Source organism: Erpetoichthys calabaricus, chromosome 4, assembly GCF_900747795.2.
Source record: "Erpetoichthys calabaricus chromosome 4, fErpCal1.3, whole genome shotgun sequence".
NCBI lineage: Eukaryota > Metazoa > Chordata > Cladistia > Polypteriformes > Polypteridae > Erpetoichthys > Erpetoichthys calabaricus.
This window is the reverse complement of record NC_041397.2, coordinates 290,058,607-290,080,747: the sequence shown is the minus strand read 5'-3', so window position 1 is coordinate 290,080,747 and position 22,141 is coordinate 290,058,607. Positions and strand designations below refer to the sequence as shown.

The window sequence follows — 22,141 nt, the reverse complement described above, 5'->3', positions numbered from 1 at the left end:
GGCTACTTCCTGGAAAGCCAAATCATTCTGAGGAAGTATGCAAAATTTGGAAAGGGCAGACCCTCTTACTTGATCGAGGGTAAAGACTGACACAAGAGGAAACTCATAATATTGTGGTGCGTGTGCCATATCTCACCTCAGCTAAGGAATACACCATCTTGAGGGAGTTTTCCAAAATTTGAAGAGAGTAGACCTCTCTTATTTGACCTAAGGTTGACTTCCACAAAACAGTGTACTCCCTTGTAGTGTTGTGCATGCCATATCTGGGAGATGCAAGACCTCCAAATCTGACCTTAAACATGCAAGGCTTCCAGATGGTGCAGACCATTTTGAGTGAGTTTGCCAAATCTGAACGTGATATTTCCTCCTATCTCATCACAGAAAGTACTGTCACAAGGAGGCACACAGATGGGGTACATCATTATGAGGGCGGATGTAGATTCTTATTTACTGTAAATTTACTGTAAGTCAATAAGTGCCATCAGAAGGCACACAACCAGGAGGGTCCAACCATTATGGAGGAGAGTGTCAAATTTGAAAAGACTAAACTCTCTTATTAGACCTAGGGCAAAGGCTGCCACGAGAGGGCACACTCTGCTATGCTGTTATGTGCCATACTGGGAATGAGCGACTCCAATGGACCCTGAATCTGACTTAAGAATAAGAGTCCTTCCAGAAGGTATGACATATCTGGAAATAATGTCTCTCCCATTTTAATTAGATCAAGAAGTTCTTCATATGTACACTCTGTTATGGTGATAGGTGAAATATTTGGAAATGATGGACCTCTATATTTTACCTCAATGTAAGAGTATACCTAGTGACATTATTAAAAGAAAGTGTGCCACATTTGGAAAAGGTCAACACCTAATTTTATGTGGAAGAGAGATGCTGTCAAGGAGCCCAATTTCTTATGAAAGCCTTAAGCATTTTGGAAAATGATGAACAGCTGTATTTGACTTTGGACAAGAACTGCCCCTAGAACGGTTCCACTTTTATAAGAGTAGCTGTCTAATATTCAATCAACAACCTTTCTGATTTTAGCTATGGCTGGTAAAGCCATCCAAGGTGCTATTCATTGTAGTTATGTGTGTCTGATCTGGGAGGGCACTAAGAGCAACAGCTTACTAAGGTGTTGTGGCAGCCCGCAATCAAGATGCATGTGGGACTCTGGGAAGTAATAGTGACTGAAGTGCCCCACATCACCTAGATCACCTACTGGAAGTATTTTGAAAGCTGACATTAACGAGTGCTAAAAGACATCACCAAAGTGGACCACTTTATAATTCTTGATGGAGCCTGGGTTTACAGCCCAGACCAGAAAAAAGGCTGGTAGCGTAATCTTTTAGCTCTCCTGCACTTTTAATAAAGGGTTTAGGTGTTTCATGCTTTATGCTGGGGCCCAGCTCCATTTGTTCACTGTTTTGGATGGCTTTTAAGAAGCCTGTCTCCAGCATGTCTGCCTTCACCAAGCACTGAAGAAATATTCAGCTGAGGCATTCTTGGGCCACAGCTGTAGCAGTGCATGTGTGCAGAGATTAACCAGGAAAGCCGAGAAGGTGTGAAGAAAAATAATTGGGGCGAAAAAGAACGTGTGTGAGACGTGTACAGCGTAATGGCAAACCGAAACACCACAAGTCACTTGAACGCCTTTCTGTGACATATCTGACTAAAATATCCTGTTGTGTGCCTTAATGTGACAGTTGTGGAGGGGTAGCACTTCAGTACAATGGGCCTCAGCTGGTGAAAAGGCTGTGGGACTCTTACTGTCTGTCTATTTAAATGTTATATAGTGCCTTTAATACTACTCGATCTGTGTGTCTATTAAGTAGCACTTTTCATATTTCTATGTTTTAATTATAGAGTGCCTTTTACACTGATCTATCTATCTATCTATCTATCTATCTATCTATCTATCTATCTATCTATCTATCTATCTATCTATCTATCTATCTATCTATCTATCTATCTATCTATCTATCTATCTATCTATCTATCTATCTATCTATCTATCTATCTATCTATCTATCTATCTATCTATCTCTTTTACTGCATCTCATATCTTCATATACTGTACATCTGCACTGCCAGTTTGGTTACACCCAGACAGTTTCCTTTTTTGGTAGAAATTAATGCGTTTTTGTCAAGATACCATTTAATTGTGTTAAAAATACAGCCAAGATATAACTGGTGTGTCTCACGGTTATTATTGCTTGAAATGACTGATTTTTAATTTATTATTCACACATGACTGCAAAGCTTCATTTTCGGCAGCCATCCCTTCAGTGTCCCAATGGTCATCCATAATTAGTCACATTTACATGCTAATTGTTTTTAGAGAAACCTTTGTAATTGCATTAGCACCACTGAAGCCTGCTATTCTAAAGTTCTGTCTATCTGTTTTATAGCTCCTTTCCTATTTATCTATTATAGAATGCACTTCACATTAATCTATCCATGAAATATCTGTCTATTGAGAATGGACCTTCGATTTGGTTTACAGGCCTATGCCTTTTGCCACTAGGGTGGGCCACACTGTTTATTGTTTGTAAATATGAAGAAATACATCTTAATAATTTTCCACAGCTGAGGGCGCTAAGGTATTTAAAAACCTTGTGGCAGTGCCCCGGGTTTGAATGACATTCACCCAAAGTTCCTGAAGGTTCGTGTGTTGTTGGCTTGTCTTGGCAGATACTCCTCTTTAACATTGCTTAGATGGTGGGAATAGTGCCTTGGAATTGGCAAAATGAGGTGGTGATCCACATTTTTAGGAGGGTGGACCAGAAGGTGTGCTCCAACTTTAGGGAGATCACATATTTTCAGCCACCCTGGGAATGTCCAGGCCAGGGTGTAAGAAAGGATGGTCTGGCTGTTGATCAAACCTTGGATTCAGGAGGAACAATGCCGATCTTTTTCCTAGTTGCAGAACACTACAGTAGAGCAGCTCTTTACCCTCATGAACATTCTGGAGGGTTAAAGGGAGCATGGGTGACTAGCCTGCACATGTTTTCTGGTCTTGGCAAAGGCATACGGCCACGTCCCTCAGAGTGTCTGGTGAGGGGTGCTTCAGGAATGTGGGGTACCGGGCCTGCTGTGACAGGCTGTTCAGTCCCTGTATAACCGGAGTAAGAGCTTCGTTCACATTGTTGGCAGTAGGTCAGATCATTCTTGATCCTGTTCATAATTTTTATGGACAGAATTTCTAGTTACAGCCAAGGGAATTAGAGGGTCCAATCTGGTGACTTCAGAATTGCGTCTTTGCTTTTTGCAGATGATGTGATCCTGTTGACCTCACTTGGTGATGACCTCAGGTACACACTAGGGAAGTTTGCAGCCTGTCCAGGTTGAGGAGGAGGTGCTACCTCAAGCCATGAACTTGTGTGGTCAGCATTCAGCTGCCTATAAAAGGGTCCGCCTCCCGACAATCAAGGCTGGAGTCGGGTAAGGAGGTGGACGAAGTCAGAGAAGGAGGTGGGCGAAGAGAGGCCTGAGTGTGAGAGAAGAAGAGACAAAGAGAAGCCTAGAGTGTTGAGAGACTGTGGGGGGTGTTTGGTGGCGGTGCACATAGTGACTTGTAAATAATAGTTGTAGGAATAAATGTGTGGTGATGCCTAAAAACGTGTCTTCCTGTCTGTGTCCAGGCTGTACTCTTTCACAATATCATGAGGTTTTGTTCACAAGTGTGAAAGAGAGTGATGGGCAGGTTGGAATGGCATCAGCAGTTACGTAGACATTGTGCTTATCAGTCATGGTGAAGAAAGACCTGAGACAAAATGCACAGGTCTCAATTTAAAACTCAATCTGCGTTCCTAACCTCATGTATGGACACAGGCTGTGCATAGTGACCAAAAAAACTAGACTGAGGGTACAAAGGGCAGAAATGAGCTTCCTTTAGCAGGGTGTCTGGGCTCAGCCTTAGAGACAGAGTGAAGAACACAGACATTCAGTAGGAACTCAAAGCATGGCCAATGCTCCTCCACATCGAAAGGAGCCCATTGAAGTGGTTCAGGCATCTGATTAGGGAACCTCCTGGATGCCTGGATGTTTCAGACATGTCCAGCTGGGAGGAGACCCCAGGGCAGATCCAAGATGCCCTTGAGATATTATATTTCTTTGAATGCCTGGGAATGCCTCAGTATCTCCAAAAGGAGTTGGAGGAGGTGGTGGGGAAAAGGGACATCTTGGTATGTTTCTTTAGACTACTGCCACTGTGGTAAAAAGTGAATGGATGGACTAATTCTCCACAATCCAGAACTAAAGTATAAAAACACACTCATATATATAGTGTATATGTTTTTAAAAGTATAATCTGATATTATATATGAGTTGTATGTATCATTACCTAATTCTTTCACGTGAAGCCTGAAAACCATGAGGACTGATTAAGATCATTTATGTTAGTTAGAATGCCCAGTGGGCACTCAGACAGCCTTGGTGTCACAATCCCTCCTAATCCACTAGCAGCTGTGTTTGGTGGGCTCACAGAGGGGTTTAAAGTGGAGGAGGAGAAACAAACTGTCATTGCATTTACTTTACTATTAACACGTAGACCTATCTTACTCAACTCGAAGAATCCTAGCCCACCTCTTTTAAGTCAGTGGGTAACTGATGTTCTTATATAATACGTCCGTTTGTCTGTCCGGGATTTTAAATCACCTGCAGCTCGCAATCCGTTTGAACTATTGACCTGAAATTTGGTACAAATATACTACGTGACCTCTACTATCCGCTGATGATTTTTATTCCTCTTTTTATTTTTATTGTATTTTATTGTAGAATCAACTCTCGGCAGCGGCCAGAAGGAAGGCCACGGGACGGGGTTGCGCTTATAAACATGGAAGGGAACTTGAGTGCGTGACTTCTTACGGGTTTGTTTGTTCTTCAGTTTTCCTGTTGAATAAAAGAGAGAGGTGTTAGCGCTCTGTTCCAAACCAATTTCCTGGGAAGTATTACGCTCTGTTGAGCCAGTCGGCTGTTCCCTAGTCACTTGTGTCTGACAATATATATATATATATATATATTAGATTTTATTCCTGAGCTTTCAACCCCTACCAGAGGTCTTCATCGGAGGATAATGCTTAGACTTACAAGAATCAAAGGCAATATATAGCAACACGTTAAGCAGGGGGGGGGGGGGGGGGGTGACTAAGCACTTTGCCAAAAAACTCACTTTCATTTCAACGGCAAGTATTACACTCAGAAAGAAGGCATGCCAATGGGATCACCGTTATCAGGACTCCTAGCGGAACTGGTAATGCAGCGATTTGAAAACATGGCTTTATCCCAGATCACACCCAAAATTTGGATACGCTATGTAGACGACACATTCGTCATACTAAAAAAGGACCAGCTGAATGAGTTCTACAATCATATCAACACAATATTCCCCGCAATCCAGTTCACAATGGAAAAAGAAATGAACCGACACATCAGCTTCCTGGACATCTACATCAAAAGAAATAATGACGCCACCCTGACCACAAGTGTTTACCGCAAAGAATGCTACACAGACAAGATTTTACACTTCACCAGCAACCACCCGGTATCTCATAAATGGAGCTGTGTGAAAACCCTATTCAGACGAGTCCACACTCATTGTAATACTAAGGAAACAAAAATTAATGAGAGACGCTATCTCTTCCACCTTTTCACCTTAAACGGATACTCAAAAGCATTCATTAATCGGAGCTTACACAGGAGACGCCACATAACTCAGCAAACAATTGGCTTAAATCAGAACCCCCACCCCACCTGGCACTCACTCCCTTATCTCCACAAGGTGTCAGAAGGTACAGCGTGCATCCTGACCAAGTGGGGCGTCAGAATAGCACACAAACCCACGAACAATCTGCGCACGGTCCTGTTTAATGCCAAAAACAAGAAATCAACAGCAGAAACACGAAACGCAGTTTATAGTATCCCATGCAATTCTTGCTCAGCGGTATACATAGGACAAACATCAAAAAGAATCTCAACACGTGTGCAGGAACATCGCAACGCCGTCAGAACAAAGGACGCACTATCATTGTTCTATGCACATACTAAATCGACAGGACATACGTTCAACTGGGACAATGTAAAAGTAAAATTTAAGGCCAGTACTAAAAGTGCCAGAGAGTTGGCCGAGTCTTGGCTATCAAATGAAAACGCCATCAACAGACACTTGGACATAAATCCAGCATATGCTAACTTAAGAAGAACTTGTACATAATAAATAAACTATACAAACCCTCCCCCTTGATCATACTGACTTAGTCACCACCTTAATGTGTTGCTATATATTGCCTTTGATTCTTGTAAGTCTAATCATTATCCTCTGATGAAGACCCCTGGTAGGGGTTGAAAGCTCAGGAATAAAAACTACTTTATTATACGTGATTCATTTTTTCTCTCTTCGTGGATCTCCAGCTGCAAATATGCAAACCGTATCACAGACCTTCTCTTCCATATATATATATATATATATATATTCTTTTATTTTCCTATATAATATGTTACCGTGGCTGTCCGTTTGTCTGTCCAGGATTTTAAATCACCTGTAGCTTGCAAACCGTTTGAACTATTGACTTGAAATTTGGTACACATATACTATGTGACGTCTACTATCCGCTTTCTGGGTGATGATTGACCTGCAAGGTTATTCCTCTTTATATTTTATTGCAGAATCAACTCTCGGCAACGGCCAGCAGGGCGGCTGTGCAATGCATGCGTACGGGTGCCGTTCTCATCCCTACCACCTTCGCCGTCACTTCCTCTACCTCTTCATATCTTAAATCATTCTTGTGGCAGATTGAAGGCTTAAATACCAGCTGAAGTGAAAAATTAAGAAAAACATACTAAGTAATGGCATCACAAACACTAACTTAATCAGTTTTCACGCAAAAAGATGCCGAGGAAAGAAGAGAAGAAGCGGGCCGCTAGGGTGGAAAAAGCAAGAGCTATTCAGGAAGCAGCAAGCGCATCAACCTCTGAGCAAACAAATGCTAAACGTACAGAGAAAGAGGATGAAAACTATAAGTCAAGTGTATTCACTGCACGTTATCGTACAGTCCGCCATTACTGGTGTTATAAATTATTTGAAATTGGAAAAAATCAAATTCTCACTTAAAGGATCTGTACAGAACTTTTTTAAAACCTGGCAGGATCTGATCAATAACATTTTAGAATGTGCATTTAAATTGAGGAAGTGGATTCTCTTCTCTTATTTATTTTAATTGTTTTTATTTATTTACTTATTTTTCCTACCATTATAGTTTTACTCTCTTGGCCTAGCTCTCTTTCTCATGGGTGGAGGTTGATTTGATTTGAACTTAGTTTTGTAAAATTTGACTTGCTTGTATGGAGTATTGTTTGCTTTTAATAAATTCAAAAAAATGTAAAAAAAAAAAAAAGAATGCCCAGGGGGGCTGGCCAGGTGGTCTCGTGGCCTCAGAACCCCTGCAGATTTTGTTTTTTTTTTTAGTTTTGTTTTTTCTGTCCTTCCGACTATCGGACCTTATTTTATTCTTTGTTATTTAGTATTGCCTATTCTTATTTTGGTTTCATATACATTTTTCTTTCCTCATCTTGTAAAGCACTTTGAACTTCACCACTTGTATGAAAATGTGCAATAGAAATAAATGTTGTTGTTTAGTTAATGATTTGATGCCCCATCCTGGGTTGGTCCCCCACAGCATGTGCAGGTTTGAATTTGGGTCAATGGAAGTTTCCAACAGGCAGAGTGAAGTTCTGTTGTGTTCAGATGAAGGTTTTGTAACTTAACTGTTTTGTTCCATATACTTGATCGCTTTTTTACCCTTTTTACTTTTTTTTTTTTGTAGGGTACTCACAGAATTATGTGTGTGGAACATCATATCACGGTAAGTTGAACCAAACCTCCATGTACTGTAAATGCATATATTGAGACTATATTCAGATGTTTTGTAACCTCTGTGGTGGGACGCCATGCTGGCTCAAATGCAGACTTGTGTGCAGTTGGCCTTTGGTCATGATGCTTGTGTCTGATATCACAGGCTCACCTTTACCGGCCACTTCACTTGTCTTCTGCCTCGTCCTTTGACGCTTATGCTGTGATTTAACCTCAGACCCTACTGCTTGTGTTTAGCTGATTATTTAACTTTAAGGTTCATGACCCTGAATGGGTGCCTCAGTTTAGGAGTATTAATAGTTGTGTGTTACCTCGTAAAGAAGCTTTACATGGCAAATCCTGAAAATAATCTGAATGCCTAGACGTTTAGCCGTTGCCACATTGTACAGGGTGATCAAGGCCATGGGAGTGTGAGGGTCAGTATACACTTACATTAGGTGAATGAGTTAAACACTTAAAAATAAAATAAAATAAAAGACTCTCAGCTACAGTAACACCTAGTTATTGCTTTGTGCCAGTAATTTGCCAAGGAGTTCAGATATTTTGGGCGTTTTGTAAACTGGCGTTTAACTCCACGGGATGCCCTCCACTGATCTTTGTGCTTTTTCGGGCCTTCTTGTTGGACATAATTATTAACCCAGGACACCATCTTCACCCCCTAGTGGTGTGAGGCCCGAGATGGCTAAACAAAAATAAACAGAATTCTTTGATCAATAATAAATTTATATTTATTTACATTTTACAAGCCGTCAATGTATGAAGACATGGGCTCAATACTCTGCACTAGTTTACCGTGTCACCCTTAGCTGTTCCTTTAGCACGGCTGGTCAACATAAAAATGTTGGTTAAATTAGCAAATGTATGGCGGTGTGGCGATTACCCCCTCCTCACCCTCGTTGAGTTTCAGGTCTGGGCAACTGTGTGTGCGTGGAACGTGCCCATTTCATTTTCATAGCTACATATGCAGTGTACTGTATATGCCCACGCACACAGCTGTAAGGGCTTTGAGAGAATGAATGAGATCATGGGTGCTAGCGGCCAAGATGAGCTTTCTCTGCAGAATGGCTGGGCAATCCTTTAGAGATACAGTGAGAAGTGTAGACATCCACAAGAGGCTTGGAGAAGAGCTGCTGACCCACCACATCAAGTGGAGCCAGCTGATACTGATGCCTCCCTGTGTAAGTTTTACTGGGACGACTAGCTGGGAGGAGACACTGGGGAAGACCCAGGGATCGCTGGGAGGATTCTGTCTCCCAGATGGCCAGATAAAGCCTTGGGATCCCACATTATGAGTTGGCAAGTGTGGCTAGGGAACGGGACAGATGGGTTTCATGATAAGACTGTTGCCCTCGTGACCTGGTCTCAGATAAGCAATGGAAAATGAAAGAATGACTGAATGAGCTGTAAGTGCTCTGTACATTTGTTTCTTGGCTTGATCTCTTGCTTCTTTGTGGAGTCTGCAGGATCTGTCCATGTTCACATGATTTCTCAACTCTTTCATGGCTGTCTTAACGCATGGGCATGCTGAGGCCCCATGTTAATCTATGTATGTTGTGACTTGCTGAGTGGTTGTGTAGGTAGGGGTCCCAGTGAACTGCTTTGCCCGGGAGCCTGTAATGCTGTTAAGATGGCCCTGTACCCTTCAACACCTAGCCTAAAGACTTGTTGTTGGGTTATTTCTACATTGGTCCTGTAAAAGACTAGTATCCCATGTATGGCTTTGTTGGTTCCCATTGCTGCCAGGATGCGCTGCATCTTCCTGTTACACTAACTTGGGAAAACCAGAGTCCAAACTTCACAAGATAGCTTTCAGAAATTCACATCATTCAGATGATCTTTTGCTCATCTTAAGTATTTGGAGGTGGGGGTCCTGAAATCGTTCATATGTTAAAAGTGCCCATGCTGTATAGACTAGTAGTGTGGCACCTTAGTAGTAAGGATCCCAAACTTTGCTAGTTCAATCTTCACCTTTGACTCCATCTATAAACCAGCCTGAGCTCCAAATGTGAAACAAATACAGAAACAATTGGGCCAAACTTGGGTAACAGCATCTATCAAATAAATAATTAAAACCAGATGTTAAATTTCTTCCTAAATTGAAGAAGATAAGAATATATTACATTAACAATTTAAATATATATATACAATATATGTAATACAGTATTAGCCAAATAGTACAAAGAGTACACTACACATATTTCGCCTTTATTGCATTGTCATACTTTTGTTCTCTCAAACTGGATTAATTATCAGGGTGTTGAATACGTAATTTATGAGTTGTTTGATTATACATTTGTGATATGACTTATTCAGAGGGGACATATCCATTTTTTTTCTGTCAACTGCCCCTGACTCTATTGATGAATCAGATCAACTGATTAACTTAATCTGGTAATTTGAAAGAATTGAATCAGTAAAGTGAATCTAAATGGCCGTAACTATCATGCACACACATACTGACGTTCTCACAGGCCTATTAATCGAACCTGCGCATAGCTGGGATATGAGAGAAAAACTCAAGCAGACAGAGAGACAATATGCAAGCTCCGCATGGAGATGTGGGATGTGAACTCCGGCAGTCGTGCTTACAAATGTGTTCTTAGGCAGACTTTACAGAATATAGCGCCTCTTATGGCAATCACGTAAGCTGTTGTAATTCTCCTTGCTTATGCGTGCTGTCCAGAGCGCAGACAGGGGAAAGGACTCAACCCGTACCACAGGTCTGGATCTCCTTAGGTGATTCCTTTAGTCCTTAATTGCTTATTACCCATTGTTTCCTTTTTTTTTTTGAAGGATGATCCTGTAATGTAATCTTTCTTTTCAAGCTGCTCCACGACTCTAATTAATATATTATCGATTTTTGCCACTGGCTGAGGAGAACTGTCAGCCCAAACTATCACAGATGATCGTTATCCTCGAGCCCTGATGAAAGTGATTGAAAGTGATTTTCTTTTGGGTCATTTACAGTGTTTTCAGAGATTTATCACTCAGCTAGCACTGCTCGCTGTCAGCTCCATGGTTGTCGATCCTTTTGGAACAACAATCCAGCAGTAGTGGACAATGAAACGAAAGGCGACGTCCCATCTGACATGCGCTCAACCCTGTGGCGCCCTCGACCTGAATCACACTGTCAAATTTACATTTAAGTGTGCACTGCATTCCTATTTAGTGATCCTTTTAACATGTAGGTTATTTTCACATGTGCATAGTACATTATTATTCTAACTTGGACAACTCCTCATAAAAGTAACAATTCCACCAACAATGTAAAGTTATTTCCATAATTGCCTCGCTTTAAAGTTTAAATATGTAATAACTTGTGCACAGTATCCACAATGGATGGGTGCCCCTTGCAGGAACTGCTCCACTTTGGGGCGGAGTGGTGGCTCTGAGGCTAAGGATCTGTGCTGGTATCCAGAAGGTGGCCAGTTCGAATCCCTGTCACTGCCAGAAGAGATCCTACTCTGCTGGGCCCTTAACCTGTTATTGCTCCAGGGGTGCTGTACAATGGCTGACCCTGCGCTCTGACCCCAAGTGGTATGTGAAAACTAACAGATTCCTAATGCAAGAAATTGTAAAAGGTGAAATAAAGAAAAACAAACAAAACAAAAACAAACAAACAAACAAAGCCTTGTACCCACAATGATATTAGGATAGGTTCTGGTGCTATGTGACCATTAATTGGAAAAGCAAGTTTGAAAATAAACTACTCAAAAAAATTGAAGGAACACTTTTTAATGAGAGTATAGCATCAAGTCAATGAAACTTCTGGGCTATTGATCTGGTCAGTTAAGTAGCAGACAGGCTTGTTAATCAGTTTCAGATGATTTGGTGCTAATGAAATGAACAAGAGGCGCACTAGAGGAGCAACAAGGAGACATTCCCCAAAACAGGAATAGTTTAACAGGTGGAGGGAGGCCACTGACATTTTCCCTCCTCATCTGTTTTCTCACTCATTTGGCTACGGTCGGTGTCACTACTGGTAGCATGAGGCGATACCTGGACCCTACAGAGGTGGCACAGGTAGTCCAACTTCTCCAAGATGGTAGGCACATCAATATGTGCCATTGCCAGAAGGTTTGCTGTGTCTCCCAGCATAGTCTCAAGGGTATGGAGGAGATTCCAGGAGACAGGCAGTTACTCTAGTAGAGCTGGACAGGACCGTAGAAGATCCTTAACCCATCGTCAGGACTGGTATCTGATCCTTTGCACAAGAAGGAACAGGATGAGCACTGCCAGAGCCCTACAGAATTACCTCCAGCAGGCCACTGGTGTGAATGTCTCTGACCAAACAATCAGAAACAGATTTCATGAGGGTGGCCTGAGGGCCTGACATCTTCTAGTGGGCCCTGTGCTCACTGCCCGCCCGGCACCATGGAGCTCGATTGGCATTTGCCATAGAATACCAGAATTGGCAGGTCCACCACTGGTTCCCTGTGCTTTTCACAGATGAGAACAAATTCACCCTGAGCACATGTGACAGATGTGAAAAGGTCTGGAGAAGATGTGGAGAACGTTATGCTGTCTGTAACATCATTCAGCATGACTGGTTTGGTGGTGGGTCAGTAATGGTCTGGGGATGCATATCCATGGACGGATGCACAGACCTCTACAGGCTAGAGAACGGCACCTTGACTGCCATTAGGTATGGTTTGACCCATTGTCAGACCCTATACTGGTGCAGTTGGTCCTAGGATCCTAGTGGTGCACGACAATGCCTGGCCTCATGTGGCAAGAATATGCAGGCAGTTCCTGGAGGATGAAGGAATTGATGCCATTGACTGGCCCTCACGCTCACTCACCTGACCTCAATCTAATAGAACACCTCTGGGTGGGACATTATGTTTTGGCCCAGCCATCGCTGCTAGGTTGCACCTCAGACTGTCCAGGAGCTCAGTGATGCCCTGGTCCAAATCTGGGAGGAGATCCCCAGGACACCATCTGTCGTCTCATTAGGACATTGTCAGGCATGCATACAAGCATGTGGGGGCCATACAAACTACTGAGTACGATTTGGAGTTGCTGCAATGAAATTTTGGCAAAATGGACTAGCCTGCCGCATCATTTTTTCACTTTGATTTTCAGGGTGTCTTTGAATTCAGCCCTCGGTAGGTTGATAATTTTCATTTCCATCAAACGATGTGACACCCTTTCGTTCCTAACACATTACTCAGTCCATATCAGTAGAGTTAGCCAGCAGGATTTTTTTTCCCATTGAGATCTGATGTGTTTTCAAAGTGTTCCTTTAATTTTTTTGAGCAGTTTATTATGTATGCAGTACTTTTTAATTTTTTTCTGCTGTTTCTTTATGTAGACGACCTTGTCCTCTTTGTCTCATCAGATTGTGATTTTAGGTGCCCACTCGAGTGATTCAGTGCAGGCTGTGAAGAGTGGATGGCTCTCTCCAGGTTAGGGAGGAACAACTACCCTTAGCAGAGAAGTTCAAGTGTCTTGGGATCTTGTTCACAAGTGATGGAAAAAGGGAATGTGAGAGCAACAAGTGAATTGGAGTGGCGGAAGCTTTTCTATCAGCACTATACTACTCCATGATGGTGAACCTCTAGCTGAGTCTAAAGACAAAACTCTCTCTTTGCCGGTATATCGACATCCCTGTTTTCACCTATTTTCATGAACTGTGGGTGATGATTGAAAAAAATGAGGTAACAAGTTCAAGTAGCAGAAGTCAGATTTCTTTGTAGGGTGTCTGGGCTGACAGTTCATGATAGGGTGAGAAGCTCAGTGATTTGGGAGAGCCTCTGTGACAAGAGGTCTGTAGTGAAGCTCAAATTTTAATAAATAATCATGAGTTCTTAGGCGTGCAAGCTCCAAGCGGGTGCAGAGTCATGTGTGAGCATTCACATGCTGCTCTGAGGTTGATTGGGGTGCTTGGATGATCGTGAGAGGGTCAGTCAGGTGCTTCATTCACACCTCGAAGCAGGTGGAGGACAACACCTGCACTCAATTGGGGCTATGAAGGAAGCCTGAACGGGGGTAGAACAAAAAGAGAGAACAGGAGTGGAGGTTAACAAAAGAAAGAGGCAGGATCGAGGAGGAGCATGTGCGAGGAAATAGAAGCAGGCAGTTGGGAAGATGGCACCTGTGGAAGTGAGTAACAGGGTTTGCTCCTGGTGAGCGATTTTTGGGGAGCAGGAGTGACTGACCACTTCAGCGGGGCTCCCGGGACTCAGTGGGAGTTGGAGGACCAAAGCTCAGTGCGGCAAACTGCTGGGAGCCTAGGACTGGCAGGGGACCCGAGCTGTGTTAGGGTTGATTGTGCCTTTTGCTGGACGTCTCATCTGATTGCAGAGATCACATTTGGGGAAAAGAGAGGAGACATTGATTTTAGAAGGAAGCACTGTAGCTCGGGACTGTTTTTAATGGAACATACTGCCTGGGATTTTAACCTCATTTTTATGGAATATTCACCGTTTTTCATTGTGGATTATTTATTTATTTATTTGAAGATTTTTTTCTGCGCTGTTTGATTTGAATAAAACCACTGAATCAGTTTGTACCAACCCCTTGCTGACTGTGTGTCTCCTCATTTGCTTGTCCCATCCTCGGGTACATTATCGACGGTTCCAGGTCCAAGAGGCTCCTGGAAGCAATCAGAGAGCATGGAGCCGATCTGAGCCATCAAAGGCTCGGAGTAGAGTCACTGCTCGTCTGGATTGAGAAGAGACAGTTGTGGTGGTTTGAGCATGTCATTAGAACGCTCCAGACATCTCCCATTAAACGGAGACCCTGGACACGCTAGAGGGTTTATATTTGTTATCTGGCTTGGGAATGCTTGGAAATTTCTTAGGAAATATCTGTTGCTGGGGACAGGAAAGTCTGTGCTGACCTGCATGGCCTGCAGCCACCACCTCCATCACCAGGAAAAGAGGTTTCAGAAAATGATATGAGATGAGACTCTTTTGACTGATATTCGTATTACTGCTGGCTATCTATTTTCTGAACCAGTGTTTTCCTTCAAGGACTACAGTGAACCAAAGTCTTGGCTGCGTATGGCACATGACAAACATGACCCAATCCCTGGGGGTAATGCCATTCCATCGTAGGACAGACTCCTACACTGATTGAATTTATGGAGTGAAACACAGTGACTTGGGCAAGCCCCATATGGACAGTGACCGGGCTAGAAGGTGCAACCCAGGACCCTGGTGCCACACCTTCATGCCATCTCTGTTTGCACATGCTGTACATTTCTGTTTTAAGAACTACTCTAACATTCAGAGATCTCATAAAACGAATTTTGAGAAATCTTAAATTTTGTATATGAATCTGTTAATTGTCGTGGAAGAAACACGGCAGATTGGTACACATGTTAAACACAAGTGGAGAGCACAACCAGCCTGATGTGAACTCCTGCGAGCAAGGCAAGGGTTCAAGATTGATGAGAAGAAGTCTAGTCTATGCAAGTAAATATAATAAAAGTGTCTGGTAAACAAGTGTGGACTGACCTTGCAGATTGATAGACAGTAGAAGCTATTGAGAATTTTAAAAATGAAAACTATGCCATAATGCAAAACTTCTAATGCTTCTGCCCTACCATTACTGTGAGACCTTCTAGTAACTGCACTTTTACACAGAAGTATATTTTTTGTAAGACAAATAAAAGAATATACTTTATACATAAAAGAATATACTTTATATTCATATAATGCAGTACATCTATTTCAGGCACTCTCAAATTCACTTTTCCAATGTTCCTAAATGTATTCTGAGATCTCTCAAAGTGACTCCCTGTAAAATTTCTTATGTTTTTCAATAGGGTCACCCTGTCACATTAACTTCTCTTGATATATCTCAAAGCACTTGAACTTCAACTCGAAGTCATTTTAAGGATGATTGAATTGCATTTTACACACCACCAAATTCCACAGAAATATTTTGTAATATAAGAAAGATTAAGAGGGAGGCCGTAAAGGCCTGGGAATCACCTGGTAATTGGTTTTAACGCATGCAAACAATACGAAAATAAAGAGTTCAAACAACAGAAAATAGTCCGGGACATTACTAGTCCAATGGTACCTCTCTTAGACTTTTATTAAGAATTTCTCAGAGCTCCTCTCTCTCTGGAATCTCATTTTGTGATTGATAGATAACTTCCTGCAAGCCCATACTTTAAATAGCCTGCATGACCAAAGAGGCTGAACCTCCAGTGCTTAACTGGAATTGACATCAGTGGGCTTCATCGTGCATGCTGTGAATGAAAGAGAAAATCCTCTTAGTGACTGTAGCCCCCAGATTGCAATTTTTTGGGTCCATCCATCTTCTTCCGCTTATCCGAGGTCGGGTCGCGGGGGCAGCAGCTTGAGCAGAGATGCCCAGACTTCTCTCTCCCCGGCCACTTCTTCTAGCTCTTCCGGGAGAATCCCAAGGCGTTCCCAGGCCAGCCAAGAGACATAGTCCCTCCAGCGTGTCCTGGGTCTTCCCCGGGGCCTCCTCCCGGTTAGACGTGCCCGGAACACCTCACCAGGGAGGCGTCCAGGAGGCATCCTGATCAGATGCCCGAGCCACCTCATCTGACTCCTCTCGATGCGGAGGAGCAGCGGCTCTACTCTAAGCCCCTCCCGGATGACTGAGCTTCTCACCCTATCTTTAAGGGAAAGCCTAGACACCCTGCGGAGGAAACTCATTTCAGCCGCTTGTATTCGCGATCTCGTTCTTTCCTTCACTACCCATAGCTCATGACCATAGGTGAGGGTAGGAACATAGATCGACTGGTAAATTGAGAGCTTCGCCTTGCGGCTCAGCTCCTTTTTCACCACGACAGATCGATGCAGAGCCCACATTACTGCAGATGCCGCACCGATCTGCCTGTCGATCTCACGCTCCATTCTTCCCTCACTCGTGAACAAGACCCCGAGATACTTGAACTCCTCCACTTGGGGCAGGATCTCGCAACCAACCCTGAAAGGGCACTCCACCCTTTTTCGGCTGAGGACCATGGTCTCGGATTTGGAGGTTCTGATTCCCATCCCAGCCGCTTCACACTCAGCTGCGAACTGATCCAGAGAGAGCTGAAGATCACGGCCTGATGAAGCAAACAGGACAACATCATCTGCAAAAAGCAGTGACCCAATCCTGAGTCCACCAAACCGGATCCCCTCAACGCCCTGGCTGCGCCTAGAAATTCTGTCGATAAAAGTTATGAACAGAATCGGTGACAAAGGGCAGCCCTGGCGGAGTCCAACTCTCATTGGAAACGGGTTCGACTTACTGCCGGCAATGCGGACCAAGCTCTGGCACCGATCGTCCAGGGACCGAACAGCCCTTATCAGGGGGTCCAGTACCCCATACTCTCGGAGTACCCCCCACAGGATTCCCCGAGGGACACGGTCGAATGCCTTTTCCAAGTTCACAAAACACATGTAGACTGGTTGGGGCAAACTCCCATGCACCCTCAGGACCCTGCTAAGGGTGTAGAGCTGGTCCGCTGGTCCACTGTTCCGCGACCAGGACGAAAACACACTGTTCCTCCTGAATCCGAGGCTCGACTATCCGACGGACCCTCCTCTCCAGGACCCCCGAATAGACTTTTCCAGGAGGCTGAGGAGTGTGATCCCTCTTTAGTTGGAACACACCCTCCTGTCCCCCTTCTTAAAGAGGGGGGACCACCACCCCGGTCTGCCAATCCAGAGGTACTGTCCCTGATGTCCATGCGATGTTGGAGAGGCGTGTCAACCAAGACAGCCCTACAACATCCAGAGCCTTTAGGAACTCCGGGCGTATCTCATCCACCCCCGGGGCCCTGCCACCAAGGAGTTTTTTGACCACCTCGTGACCTCAGTCCCAGAGATGGGGGAGCCCACCTCTGAGTCCCCAGGCTCTGCTTCCTCATTGGAAGGCATGTTAGTGGGATTGAGGAGGTCTTCAAAGTACTCCCCCCACCGACCCACAACGTCCCGAGTCGAGGTCAGCAGCGCACCATCCCCACCATACACAGTGTTGACACTGCACTGCTTCCCCCTCCTGAGACGCCGGACGGTGGACCAGAATCTCCTCAAAGCCGTCCGAAAGTCGTTTTCCATGGCCTCCCCAAACTCCTCCCATGCCCAAGTTTTTGCCTCAGCAACCACCAAAGCCGCATTCCGCTTGGCCTGCCGGTACCTATCAGCTGCCTCCAGAGTCCCACAGGACAAAAGGGACTGGTAGGACTCCTTCTTCAGCTTGACGGCCTCCCTCACCGCCGGTGTCCACCAACGGGTTCGGGGATTGCCGCCACGACAGGCACTGACCACCTCCCCTCCTTTAACAGCCACCTTATCGTGGTGGAGGGGTTTGCGTGTCCCAATGATCCTAGGAGCTCTGTTGTCCGGGGCTTTATGCCCCTGGTAGGCCACCCAAGGCAAACTGGTCCTAGGTGAGGAATGAGACAAAGAGCGGTTCACACCTTCTATGATGAATGAAAACTTTGGACAGCGTTTTCCCTCGCGCGGATGCGGGTCACCGGGGCCCCCCTCTCGAGCCAGGCCTGGAGGTGGGGCTCGATGGCGAGCGCCTGGTGGCCGGGCCTGCACCCATGGGCTTGGCCGGGCACAGCCCGAAGAGGCAACGTGGGTCCCCCCTTCCCATGGGCTCACCACCTATGAGAGGGGCCAAGGAGGTCGGGTGCAGTGTGAGTTGGGTGGTGGCCGAAGGCGGGGACCTTGGCGGTCCGATCCTCGGCTACAGAAGCTGGCTCTTGGGACGTGGAATGTCACCTCTCTGAAGGGGAAGGAGCCTGAGCTAGTGCGTGAGGTTGAGAGGTTCCGGCTAGACATAGTCGGACTCACCTCGATGCACAGCTTGGACTCTGGAACCAATCTCCTTGAGAGGGGCTGGACTCTCTACCACTCTGGAGTTGCCCCCGGTGAGAGGCGCCGAGCAGTTGTGGGTATACTTATTGCCCCCCGACTTGGAGCCTTTTCATTGGGGTTTTTCCCCGGTAGACGAGAGGGTAGCCTCCCTCCGCCTTCGGGTGGGGGGACAGGTCCTAACTGTTGTTTGTGCGTATGCACCGAACAGCAGTTTGGAGTACCCACCCTTTTTGGAGTCCCTGGAGGGGGTGCTAGAGGGCATACCTTCTGGGAACTCCCTCTTTCTGCTGGGAGACTTCAATGCTCATGTGGGCAATGACAGTGAGACCTGGAAAGGCGTGATTGGGAGGAATGGCCCCCCCTGATCTGAACCAGAGTGGTGTTTTGTTATTGGACTTCTGTGCTTGTCACGAATTGTCCATAACGGGCACCATGTTCAAGCATAGGGGTGTTCATATGTGCACTTGGCACCAGGACACCCTAGGCCTCAGTCGACTTTGTGGTCGTGTCATCGGACCTGCGGCCACATGTCTTGGACACTCGGGTGAAGAGAGGGGTGGAGCTATCAACTGATCAACTGGCTTCGATGGTGGGGGAGGATGCCGGTCAGGCCTGGTAGGCCCAAACATGTATGTGAGGGTCTGCTGGGAACGTCTGGCAGAGCCCCCTGTCAGAAGTAGCTTCAACTCCCACCTCCGGCAGAACTTCGACCATGTCCCGAGGGAGGTGGGGGACATTGAGTCCGAATGGGCCACATTCCGTGCCTCTATTGTTGAGGCAGCTGACCGGAGCTGTGGCCGTAAGGTGATCGGTGCCTGTCGTGGCGGCATTTTTTGGGTCCTTACTTCAGAATTGTCTCCTGGGTGCTTCTGAGTTGCATGTGTGCAACAATATTTTAAGATATTATGAAATGCATGGGGACATATTTTAAGAAATATGGGAAAGCATTTGACCTCAGGAGGCCAGAAGTATAAAACCAAGAAGGGTTTTATTGTAAGGAAGTCTGAATACAAGAGTGTCATGTTTCAACCGGGGTTCCTCTCCTGACTTGGGGTCAAAGTCTTGTTTCATGTCTTTTTAGTTCATTATTGTGTCGTTTCATTATGTTCAGGTTGCTTATTTATTATGTGTGTTACTCTTTATTTTTGATCTTATAAAGCTGCCTGTAATATGCTCAATGCGGTTTGTGAGCGATCCTCCAAGAGATGGAGCCACCTACCAATCATCGCTAGTAACTGCTCTCTGCCCTGTAAATCCAAGGGGTCACCATTTCCTGGTGGTTTTGAATGTACTTTAGCTATTGAAGAGCATTTTGAGGATCAGCTTTTATTTTTATATTTGGTGTTGCCCCTTTGCCTTTTTACTAGTTGGGACACTAGTACCCCATCTAGTGGGCATTTTTGGAATTTATTTTTTTTGTAACTTATCAGGATTTTTGTGCTTTGGAACCCCCAGTCCATGACACAGAGAGAACATAAAATGCGACATGGGTAAAATAAACAACCTATGAAATAATGTCCATGATGCTGCTGGTCTACTTATTCACAATACCGCACCAATGCTACTTTTGTCATCAATAATTGAGCGACCAGAACCCAAGGGCAAGACAAAATCGAAAGTTGAAAAGTGAAAGAGATCAAAATGTGACACAAGAGCCTCATTATTAATAAGCTAATTAGACTCTAATGTAGAGAGATTTTGTATCCATTGGGGAATAAATGGAATTTATGACGACCAGCATGCTTATAAGATGGCAAAAATGTATGGTATGATGTGGTTCTTTTTAAGTTTTTCTTGATATGGTCCCTTTTAAAGTTTTTCCTGGTCTTTTTATGTACTTTTTATGTATGTGCACGTGCGTTACTTTTCACGCTGACCGGGATTTATGGAGTGGAAGAACGTGGAAGTTGGCATTCACACAGATTTATGCATCTGGATTTTTTTGTGCGTATGAACATTTCCGCTTTTTTCCGTAAGCCATATTTTAGTGTGAATTCTACGCACGGCGTTATGTGTGAGGCCCCTGGTGCATCATAGGAAAAATTGCCATGGAAACAATCCTGCAACTATCCCAAAATGGTGGCATTTTTCAGTTAAGCTTCTGGTTGTAAAATAAGTTGTACCATTGAATCCCTAAAAACTTTTAACAAGAATTTAAAATGAAGTAAAATATATTAAGTAAAGGCGCCACCATAATAATGTGGTGCTTTGTTATCCGAGTTTTTGGATAAACTCTTAGCATCTTCGTGCTAACAACACATACTGTATATACTCGCTTTTAAGTTCTCTTGCAGATAAGTGGGGACTTGATTTTACCGTATAATTTCTGGTATTTTATAATGTCGGCCGTATAAGTCGAATGTGGAAAACTCACGCTATTGGTCCAAGAGATTATGATATGCTAATGCCCACCTGAGAGAGGCGAGCACACTGTCTTTTTTTTCTATGTATTGTGCCTATGTGACCACATGGTAACACCTGAACTATTCCGAAGCGATGTTAGCACTGTTTTGTGTCTTTTATATCTCACACCCTCATACACCTTTATCGTAACAGCATCCCTTAACTACGATGGTGCATTCAATCAGAAAAAAACATGAAGCTGGTTTTAAATTAAAAGTTGTTGAAGTGGTCAAAGAAATTGGTAACTGTGCTGCTACAACAAAATTTGATGTGCCTGAGAAACTGGTGCGAGACTGGAGAAAGCATGAAGATACAGTATATAAAAAAAAATGTGTCGAATTTTTGAATGGGTGTAAAAGTCGGGGTTTGATTTTATGATCGATTTTTCGGGTTTCAAGACTCGACTTATACTCAAGTATATACGTAAATATTTTTTCCTTTTTGATTTTAGCTTATTGTACCTCTCTGTGGCTAAACCAGTTAGTGCAGGTTTGTAGTTTAAGTCTAGAAATCAGTGTACATTGGTGTTAGAAGTGGGATGTCTGGAGTTGGAAAAGTTAATATCATTGCAATGTTTTCTTGGATGTGTTTTATTTTCTTCCTATTTGTGTACATTTCTTGAGCCCCTAGGCAAAGACACGGTGGGATCTACTATTTTAATCTGTTGTTCCTGTTGAGCTCTCACTTTTTCTCTGAAGTGAATTAAATGAGTTTGAAAATTGACAGACGAGCGACCATTCACTGAAAGAAACACAGCAATAAAAAGCAGTCTCATAAATTTACCTTCTGAAGTCCTAATGCTAGAATAATGTGGGGCAATCAACCAAATCAATGCCCTCAGGCATCTTTGTTGTTTTTGTTTGTGTTTTTATATTTTTTACATTTTATTTTTTCCTTCATTTTTTTATTTGATTTTATTAACTCTCCCTTCACTATTACATCTAGCCAATAAGTCTCGGCCTAATAATAGAGTGCGTGTCCTGTTTCTTTACTCCATTTACTTATGAACGTCATGACTGATACAGTAAAACAGAGCAAAGTCTTAAATTTACTTCAGCATATTAAA

General features: G+C 44.0%; 1 protein-coding gene across 1 annotated transcript in view; it reads left to right on the top strand.

Moving 5' to 3' along the window:
- LOC114651262 (E3 ubiquitin-protein ligase SH3RF3-like) overlaps positions 1-22,141 on the top strand; it is a 498,214-nt gene that overhangs the window by 171,960 nt on the left and 304,113 nt on the right. Inside the window, exon 2 of the mRNA XM_051926673.1 lies at positions 7,821-7,859. Coding sequence (XP_051782633.1) covers positions 7,821-7,859 — 39 coding nt within the window. The remainder of the gene's footprint in view (positions 1-7,820; positions 7,860-22,141) is intronic.